The sequence below is a fragment of the Emydura macquarii genome, unplaced genomic scaffold (assembly GCF_026122565.2).
Source record: "Emydura macquarii macquarii isolate MOO-44397 ecotype Brisbane River unplaced genomic scaffold, CSIRO-AGI_Emac_v2 contig_3220, whole genome shotgun sequence".
Taxonomy (NCBI): Eukaryota; Metazoa; Chordata; order Testudines; family Chelidae; genus Emydura; species Emydura macquarii.
The window spans coordinates 2203262-2213390 of record NW_027133357.1 but is presented as its reverse complement, the minus strand read 5'-3'; the positions used below and the strand labels follow the sequence as shown (position 1 = coordinate 2213390).

The following is a 10129-nucleotide window of genomic DNA, read 5'->3' as shown; positions in this document are numbered from 1 at the left end:
ATTTACGGCAGCCGCAAAAGGGACGTAAAAGATAAGCGCCGCGCCGGCCTGGCAGGGTGGCAGCTTGTGTGTGCACTGCGTGTGCGGCGAGACGGGGACTAAGGCTGAGGTAAATGCCGGCTCCCCTGACTGAGTCCGCGGGACTGAGCCGCGAACCCCCCGGGGCCTCGGGCTCGGTGTGACTGACTCCTCCGGGCAGGCGGTGCTGAGTGTTTGATCCCTGCGGGGCGGGACTATTTGATCCCGGGCTCCCTGCTGCAGGCGGGGCGCTGGGGGGGGGTCGCTGCTCTCGGGGCCGGCGGCCTGAGCGTGCCGCCGTGGGGCTCCCCCCGAGTGGGGGCGGGGGGAGAGGTGAGCGGTGAGCGTGTCCCCCGGGGGGGGAGGGGAGAGGTGAGGTGAGCGTGTCCCCCGGGTGGGGAGGGGAGAGCTGAGCGTGGGGGGTCCTGGTGGGGTGGCGCTCTCCCCCCGCTCTGGGAGTGGTGGCAGGGTTGGTTGCTATTTGTTTTTGTACCTTCCAGCTGAGCGGGTTCTGGAGCCTCCTTTTGTGTGGGGGTGTCCCGACTCATCCACACACCCCGTTCCCTCCCTTGCTGTGCCGGGTCAGGGCTTCTCTCTGAAGCACTGCTCGGGCTAGCAGCAGCTGGCAGGGAACCTTGCAAAATCCGCTGCTAGTTCTCAGAAAATCTGTGTCCATGGAAAGCAAATGTAGTTGACAGTCCTGCAAGATCTGTGAATTACTCAGCGGTCTACCTGGTATTTTGTGGTAGCTCTTAAATACAACTGACTGTCTGTGTGTGTCTCTATGTATAATCCTTCTGACTGCTCAAAAAAGCAACCTTCTTCCAGGCTTCTAAGTATTTAATCAACAATTTCTATTCCTGCGAATTCTCTCTTCCAATTTAATCCAGGCATGTGCTAGATGTAGGTTTCCCTAGTATAAGCGGCAGTGAATTAATGAACAGTGTTGATGCTTGTGTGATTTTTAGGTTGTTGTTATCAAAGCTAGGTGCTATCAGAAAAGACAGTTCTGCTTCAGGTCACATTCTGGTTTCTACTGCAACTGGAAAAGCTGGAAGCCTGGAACCATATTGGAATCTTAAATGAAATCTTGGAAATGTACAATGATTTGTAGAAAACTTAATTCTGTTCCATTCTGTGTAGTTTCTTATACTGTCTTCCTCGTATCTGAGTGCATTGAATGCTGTGACTTGACACCTCGTCCTCCTTGCAGGAGGAGAACTGAGTGTGAAACATAGTGTTTTGTTTTGGTAGGGTTTTATTTTGTTTTTACATGCACACACTGCACTCTGTTTACATTAGAGAAGGCAATTTTTAAGAAGTGGGACTTGCACTTGGACTGGAAAATAATTAGGTTTGTGATTGTCTTTGGTTTCTGATGCATATCAGTGGTGGATATTTCCACTGGAGCTAGAAAGTAGGCCAAGGGCACTAGTATATTTTGCCAAGAGAGGCAACAAGGGGTGAAAGCTAATACCACTTGTGGTTATAATTTTTGCTCACATGTCCATTAGTGGCTGAACTGAGAGGACACTTCCATTCCCCTCAAATTATTCTCTGTAAATGCCTCTGAACACTGTTTTATAACACATTTGGTTTGCTACTGACCTGTGCTGTCAAATGTCAGACTTTTATAATAGTGTTAAACTTAGAGGTTGAACGCTACTAAGCTAAGCACGTTATCATCATCATCTTAAATGTGTCTAAATCCCTTTATATTCCAGGTAGATCAGGATCTTATGATACTTCACAACTACAATCTGCCAAATAAAAATTCCAAGGCTAACCAATCCATGAGTGGGCATCGATCCTCAAGGAAACGATGTGGAGAGTCACGCTCAGAATCCCCTATGGGTTGTGGTCATGTTCCTGCTACAGTGTGCGTGTTACGCAAGTTGGTTCAGTTGCCTACACCGCCATTGTCAAAGCACCAGCTAAAGCGGTTAGAAGAACACAAATATCAGAGTGCTGGACGGTCTTTGCTTGAGCCACTAATGCAGGGTTACTGGGAATGGCTAGTTGGAAGAATTCCAGCCTGGATTGCCCCAAATCTGATCACCATCATTGGACTGTTAATAAACATATGTACAACCATAATATTAGTATATTACTGCCCAACAGCTGCAGAGCAGGTAAGAGATGGCCTTATGACAATGACAAACTTCATATTTAATGCGAGTAGCATGGAGCCAACATTATTTTGGCTATATTCTTGTGTTTGGGGGAGAGGTTGTGTTGCACTGAGTGATCCACAATTCTTCTTATTTTGAGCTGTTCTGTGGACAAATCTTTTCTGTGGGTTTTTAATGATCTTTTCTTTCTTATAAGCATCTGTGTGTAGGAAAACATAAATGGATTTCCATGTTGGCACTTCCTGAAGAAAACAGCTGGGTTTAGCTTCTCACTAGTTACACTGGAGCAGTGGAAGTGATGTCATGGGTCAACATACACTGATGTTTCCTGGCCCTGCCCAGTCAAGGAATACGTAGTAGCACAATAGAATGGGAAAGGACCTCAAACTGCTCTAGTAGTGGGGGCTGCTGCAGACATGGAGAGGAATTGGTTTGGATCCTTCCAAGAAAGTGCTGGGTTCCGGTGGAAGCTTTAAGAAAAGGAAGCTGGAGCTATCCTGTCTTGGCATGTAGAGTTAACATTTGTTGTCTTATTTACTACTTGTGGTTGGACTGTGGTCACCCGATGCTCTGTGTAGACTAGAGTTTCTTGTTGTGTTGTAATTCAAACTGAATTGATAGGTAGGTGTGATGCTTCTTGTGGCACCCAGGGCTGTGAGTCACCTTATTACTACCTGCCTCCACCATGAGGAAGTCTTGCCTGTGCTAGCTGGGTGATAGCTTTCTAACACAAACAGCCTGTCAGACACTCAAGCAGTCTCACGTGGGCAACACCAGCCCTGGTTTTGCCTTGCAGGTTGACAATAGATGCACTGCAGCACCTGAGTCTCTTCGAAGTGTCCCTCTGTAGTATCCAGCCTTGATCACCCAGCGTACCATAGTTTTATCATAGACCACCGTTCTTGTATTACGCACAGCACTCTAGTTCAATTATAAAACAAAATAATTTATTTAAGAAAGAATAGGGATTCAAATAAAAACAAACCAGCATGAGAGATGGGAACAAATGGTTTACCTATAAAACAATCATAACATGCATTCTCAAGCTTAAACTTCACTACCAAGTTATCCTTCTGTCTTAAGAAGCTTACCTGACCCAAGTTCTTTCCAGCGTTTTCAACCAAACTTGGCTGGGAATCCTTTTTGATTAAGCAAACCTTGCAGTCTGTTTACTTCCTAAGGGAGGGATGCCGTGATATCTTTCTGCATACCCATCTATACCAGAACAGACCTTTTGATATCCACCTGAAAATAAGGTTCCTCCTCCACCACTATCTTACCTCTTCCTGTTAACTTCCTTCTGAAGTCTCTGCTAGCTCTTCATTAGTATTTCGCTTAGAATATTAATTGACTTCTGTTGCATGACGTTCTGTACACAATGATCCACTATGGAGATAAGTGTCTCCACACCACCTTTTGAGGAAGTTTATATCAATACATGCTACCTTTGAGTGACCTGATTTTTTTTTTTTTAAAACTCCAGACTAAGAGAACATAACTCCTCTCACATTTTTCCATACATATGTCTCAGTAATTTTGATACATAGTGTAATTGCAGCCATGTCAGCCCCAGGATATTAAAGAGACAACATGGGTGAGAGAGACAAGCTTTCGAGCCACACGGAGCTCTTCTTCAGATCTGGGAAAGGAACTCCTAACATCACACTTCCCCAGATCTGAAGAAGAGTTCTGTGTGGCTTGAAAGCTTGCCTCCAATAGAAATTGGTCCAACACAAGCTATTACCTCACCCACATGTCACTCTGATTACTGGAAGCCTGCATCACACTGGTCATCAAAGACCACACATGATCTCCTCTGGTGAACCTGTAGGATCCCTCTGCCAGTTGACATCAAGAGATGCTTGAGTTCCAGTAGGTTTCTCAATTAACTGCCAATCAATACAGCTTGCGTTACAACGCAACAAGAAACTAAGCTAGTCAGACCCTGGGCATACAAGAGGTGGTGAATCAGGAGAAGTGGGCAGTCTTCTCCATTCTCCATATAATTAAGTAATTAAACCAAGATATTAAAGTGAGTGCAAAGCCTTTTCCATCTCTCTTCCCTCTCCTCTTCCCCAGCCCATCACTAGAGATTGGGGGTGATGTAGGAAAGTTAAGTCAAAAGAGGCTTAATTTTGTTTGTAAGGTATTAAACCTCAGGTGTCTGTCCTGAAGAGTTCTCTAGCTCACTGAGTTACCGGTTCCTAGAGGAAAATCTCTAACTAAATCATCCTTAATGCATTTGAAAGAATAATTTTGCTTCTGTGCCTTAAACTTTCTATTTATGTAAATATTAATAATTCTAAAGCTATTCAACCCATCTGTATTTATCCAGATTTACTGTTTGACACAATTAGACTTAACAAGTAAGCTAAATTGTAGTTCTTAATTCTAGCTCCTAAATGATCCAAATGCAGAACGTCTGAGGAAAATGTGCGGGGAGGGAGGAAGTATCTCTTCCATACTCAATAACGCACGTTTTTGATTTCACTCGGACTTTAAAAACACACGGCACAATGACAAATCTAGCACTAAACTTCATCTACAAAGTCAAGAGTAACAAAATAAAAGTGAAACTTAAAAATATGCCTGTCTTTCAGAAACCAAATACAATTTTTCATCCATCTTTTTCCTCCCTAGAAGCATAAGCCAGATGAGGGTTTTACAACATGCAATGACAATCAGCAGGCATGGCTTGTTTTAGACAAAACAGGGACATGGGCTCCAGACCTGAGGAGGCCTTCACAGCCATCATTTTCAAGCCAAGCTTGAGCACCTGTTGCTCGCAATTGAAGCAATGCTGTACTGAGCCAGAAACAGTTTCTCAAATTGATGGGTCCCAAGCCATTTTTCAGCCATTGGAGGTCACTGAGCTGTCATGAAATGTGCTTACGCTGAGATATCTGATCCAGGAGATCACTGCTGTTTCCTCCATCAAATCTGTTCTGTACCTACAAGGAATCAGTCATTGTACAATGGCTATACAGCAACAGAAGGCTTATAATATTCAGGAAGTATCTAGCTAAGTGACCCTAGCTATACTACCTTGTTAATGTTTTCCAACCCGAAAACAATAGAGCACCTCCACTGGCATTAGCAATATATGGAGTGCTGCTGGCCAGAGTTGTTACGTGCTTAGAACAGGTCTAAGATGACACATGCTTAACTGGCATCTGCCTAGAGCGTGTTGGTGTGTGTTTGGTTGGGTTTTTTTTGTTTTTGCTATTGTCACCTGTGAAGGCGCACACTTTGGAAAGAAGTCTAATGTGGACAAGGACACAGATATATTTCCAAGCTCCAGCAGCAAGCCAACACAACTGGGAAGACCTGGAGACTGAAAAACTCTTCCTCTTGCATTCCTTATGCTTCTAATTTTTCTTTTTAAAACAAACCCAAGGAAAAACTAGTAAAAAGCTATGTAAGTGCTGTGTTAAGGTTGCATGATTCAACACTGAAACAGCAGGAAATGCTTGTGTTAAGGTTGTGAATGCAGCTTTAACTTTGTTTCCCTTATGTATTTCAGCAGTCTAGTTACATGATCGCATACTTTTTCTCAAATAATTCAACATATTCTAAAAAATTTTGTAGTACAGTATACTATTCTGTGTATAAAAAAGTTCATGGAAGAGACGAGGTAGGTGAGGTAATATCTTGTGTTGTACCAACTTCTGTTTAATGAGAGAGAAGCTTTCAAGCTACACAGCGCTCTTCCTCAGGTCTAGGAAAGGTACTCAAGGTGTCACAGCTAAAAACAAGATCTAACAGTTTAGCATAAATAGTTAGCATGTATTCTAAGGGACCATTCAAGGTGAGGTTAATGGAAGTCACTTGTATGAAAGTACACAGTAAACTATGCTTAGACAACATGTGTAATGCTAAGTAGTGATAGTGAAAAGTACAAGCTGGCAGAGAGGGATTTGCAATTAAAATACCAACTCTTTCAATACCTCTGTCCATGTTAGGTGTGCCTTGTTAATAAATCTTACTGTAAATACCCTAATGCTAATTATTTTAACTGGATATAGGAAAACATACACACAAGTCTATTTAGTAAAAATATCAGTTTACGTTTTATACTTTTCTACTTAGAAATAATGTTTTTATTTGTATTTTATAAATTTGTACATTTTTTTTTAAAAACATTCTTATGAGAAATTCAAATAAGAGCATACGATACTTGGATCAAGTAACCTTTGCCTTTATCACCACAGTATCTGAGTATCTATTGCAAGTCAATGATTTAAGTTCTGAAATCATTTAGCTGATTTTGAAAATCTTACTGTTGTCAAACAACATAAAGATACTACAACTCTAAAATGTACTTAGAAGCAAACAGCTAGAGATATATTACAGTAACAAATTAATGTTCAAAGGGATAACTTTCTCCAAAGGGGGAAAACTGTCCCGGCATGTGTAGTGTATGGGTGCTGACAAAATTATGACAGCACATATCTTAGAGCAGTATTTTTCAACCAGGAGTACGTTTACTCCTGAGGGTATGCAGAGGTCTTCCAGGGGGTATATCAACTCATCTAACTCAATGGTTTTCAATCTGGGGGTTGTAAATCCCAGGGGGACGGTGGGATGGGTTTGGGGGTGTTGCAAGTGCAGGGCTGGTGTTAGGTGGTGGCAAGCAGGGCAGTTGCCTGGGGCCCCATTCCACAGCAGCCCTGTGAAGCCAAGTTACATGCTTCAGCCTCAGGTGGCGGGGCTCGGGTTTCAGAGTCCTGAAAAGGGTACAGTAGTCTGGCAAGGTTGAGAACGACTGCCTTAGCGAAAAAGAACTTACAGGGTTTTTTTGGTTTTAATATAAGTTGATAGTGAAAATAGTGTAAGTGTACAGAAAAACCTACAGTTGGTAGGTATCTTTTAGCTTGCACCAGCAGTGTCCACATGGGGGAGTTAGCGCACAGCATGCTAATGTGTGCTGCAGTTCACACTCCTATAGTGCAAACTGGGGGGGGTGTATAGGCATAGTCCTAGCGGCATAGCAAGTATATGTATCTTTCATGGTGCGCAGCAAATGAGTCATAGCTCTGTAAGAGTTCTGTTTCATTTTTACACTAAACAGATGTGTACGTCTGCTTGAGTAAGCCACTTAGCTTCACTGTGCTTCCATAAACCACTAATGCAAAATGGAACTACTTATGCATTTCCATCATACCCCCTTTGTAAAGCACTTTGAGATCTACAGATGAAAAAGTGCAGGGTATTACTGGCCCCATTTTACAGATGTGGAAACTGAGACAAAGATAGGTTGAAGGATTTCTCTTAATGGTACTATGGTAATAGTGACCTTAGACTTCAACCCCTGAACCAAAGGATTTGGATTTGATTCCTTGGTCTAGCCGACACTGAGTGCCTATCTTGTCACCTGTATAACAGAGATTTTAATACTGAATAATGTACCTCACAGCCATGTGAGGCCATTTAAAAAGAAATGTTTACGGTGTCTTGAGTGGGAGAAAGCAGCATTTCTTGGAAACTGGAAGAGCTGTAGTGGCTAGAGAAGATAGCCTCACATAGCAGTGAGGTTTAGAAAATCTCAGTGGCTGGGGAACTAGCTGAGTCTGGGCATCTAGAGCACATGAGCATCCTATGCTGAGAGAAGGATTTTCAAAGAACACGTACCATCCTAAACCTCTTTTGAATAATTCTCATGTTTGAATGCCCAGAATTAGGTGCTCAGATCTGCAGAGACACAAAAGGGGAGGCCCTTTTAAAAATTCCCCTGTTAATCTGTATGTGTCAAGTATCCTCTGTACTAACAGTTATTTATAGTAATACTATCCTACCCCGTAGGGCTGTTGTGAGAATGAATTCAATGTCTAAATCTGCTGAAGGTTAAAACTAGTGAAAGCACTTAAGTTATATAGAATCCTGATTCACTTTGATGCAATTGAAAAGTCCACCAAGGGACAATAAAAGTACCTAGACAAAACCTTAATTGTTCCCCGTTTTGCATGCGTTTTACTATGTAGTTATTAAATACTGGTTCTCAAATGTAGTCTGGTACTGTGCAGTTTTTTCTTCAACTTTAGAATAGAAAGTATAGCATACTTTCTTAATGTAGCTTTTTTTTAAATGTGGAATTTTCTTTTTTTCCTTGCATCTATGTTCCTTGCATCTCACCAGTTTTTTCCCCCAAGGACCAGCTAACAAAAGTGTATTCATTAATTTTTGCAGGTACTGCAAATTTAAAGGTACTTTTAGTATGACAATAAAGTCTGTTTAAGGCTTTTCAAATCTTTGTTAAAAATCTTTTACCGCCATTCACATTTTTTTTTCTCTTAGGCACCTCCATGGGCGTATCTTGCTTGTGCATGTGGCCTTTTTATTTACCAGTCTTTGGATGCTATAGATGGAAAACAAGCAAGAAGAACCAATAGCAGTACTCCTCTGGGAGAACTTTTTGACCATGGCTGTGATTCACTGTCCACAGGTATTGTCATTTGTAACTGGAAGAAAATGGTTAAATAAATCAATTACAGTTTGGAGATTGTCCTAATAATAAATGAATATATAATAAGAAAAACCTATTTATCAGGATGCTACTGTTATATTGTCAAATGAATCTTTTTTGGTTGTATTTTACTTTTTAAGAAGAACCTAACTGACTAGTTTGGTGTTACACTGACAAAGGGAATTTAGCTCTGATTCAGCAAGGTACTTAAGAACCTGTAAAGCTCTAAGCATGTGAGTAATTCTGTTTACATCATGGGGTCTACACACATGCCTTGCTAAATTTGATCCTAATTTTGCAACTTTACCTAGTTTGTATTTAGAGTACAAAGAATGCTTCTAATTTAGTTTTAGATACTTTATTAAAACAATTTTAAACCCAGATTTTGGGCCTAAACTATGTGACAGTGAGAGTCCAAATTCAGCCCTGACTCAAGCATGGTCTGTTCTGTTGAAGTTGGTGAAGTTGCACCCACTTATAGCAGAGGTGACTTTAACCCTGTGTCTTTTTAATGAATGATTCCGATTCTCTTTGATTGTGTACCTATATCAGTTTATAAGGCTCTAGCATTACATTTTGATGGATAATCATTCTATCATGACTAGGTAATTTTAAATGTATAGAATGCATAGTTGCTTTTTTTGTTCTCGCATGAGAAAACTTGGAATTTCTTCTAATGAAAGATGCAGCAAAAGAAAAGAGCAAACTTGAACACAAATAAAAACAAGGCAATTCAGAGTTAAGGGCTTGATCACAGGAGATTCTCAGCAATTTATGGGAAGTGCTGCATGCCCTGTCAGCTCCCAGTGACTTGAGTAGGAATGGGTACTGTAGGCGAATAAAGATTTAAAAGCGGGACAAGTAATCAGGTCTAAACTACAGGGAATGGGGTCAAGGCAAGGGGAAACTTTGTTCTGTTAATTGGTGTGAATTTTTGTTAGTCTGTTATCTTTTTCTTCTTTTCCTCCCTTCCTGGCCATCTGTGCTGGGAATGAGGCTAATAAAATCACTATCACCACTCCTGAGTAAGGCCTTGGTGGGGAAGAAAGCATTATCTTCCTTCTCCCCCGGCATGCTTTTATTTCAAAGAATGTTAGTGTAAAATTTATAGGTTTTAAGGTGATGTGCCTGATCTCTGTATGGTAATCCTGTAAACAACAAACAGGGGCAGGTATAATTGTATTAAAATGAATATTAACTATATAATTATAGGTATCAATGTAACCAAATAAGGGTCTATGGGGAGTTGCTGAAAATGTATACATTTACATACTGTTATGGATAAAAGGATTGTAAAGTAACCCCCTCGTTGCTCACTTGTGGCATCGTGGTGGAACGAGCAGGCAATAAAGGGTTCTGTCACCCCAGTCCACCCCGGGACAACCTGTTTGGTTATTTCTAACAGGTACCCTCTGCAATGTACAGCAAACTGCCCTAGCTGCTGCTCTTCAATTTTGTTGTGATGAGACATTTCAAGATTTTTAAGATTACTGTGAATTGCAATACCTTTGTATAG

General features: G+C 41.4%; 1 protein-coding gene across 3 annotated transcripts in view; it reads left to right on the top strand.

Annotated features, from left to right (window-relative positions):
- Positions 1–10129, top strand: part of CEPT1 (choline/ethanolamine phosphotransferase 1) — a 71481-nt gene that overhangs the window by 28415 nt on the left and 32937 nt on the right. For 2 of the 3 annotated variants that reach the window (XM_067531819.1, XM_067531820.1), the window contains exons 2-3: positions 1743–2150; positions 8445–8592. In XM_067531819.1, coding sequence (XP_067387920.1) covers positions 1758–2150; positions 8445–8592 — 541 coding nt within the window. In that variant the 5' untranslated portion in view covers positions 1743–1757. Of the gene's footprint in view, positions 1–30; positions 110–1742; positions 2151–8444; positions 8593–10129 lie in introns of those variants that run through there. The other variant, XM_067531818.1, reaches the window with a different exon arrangement.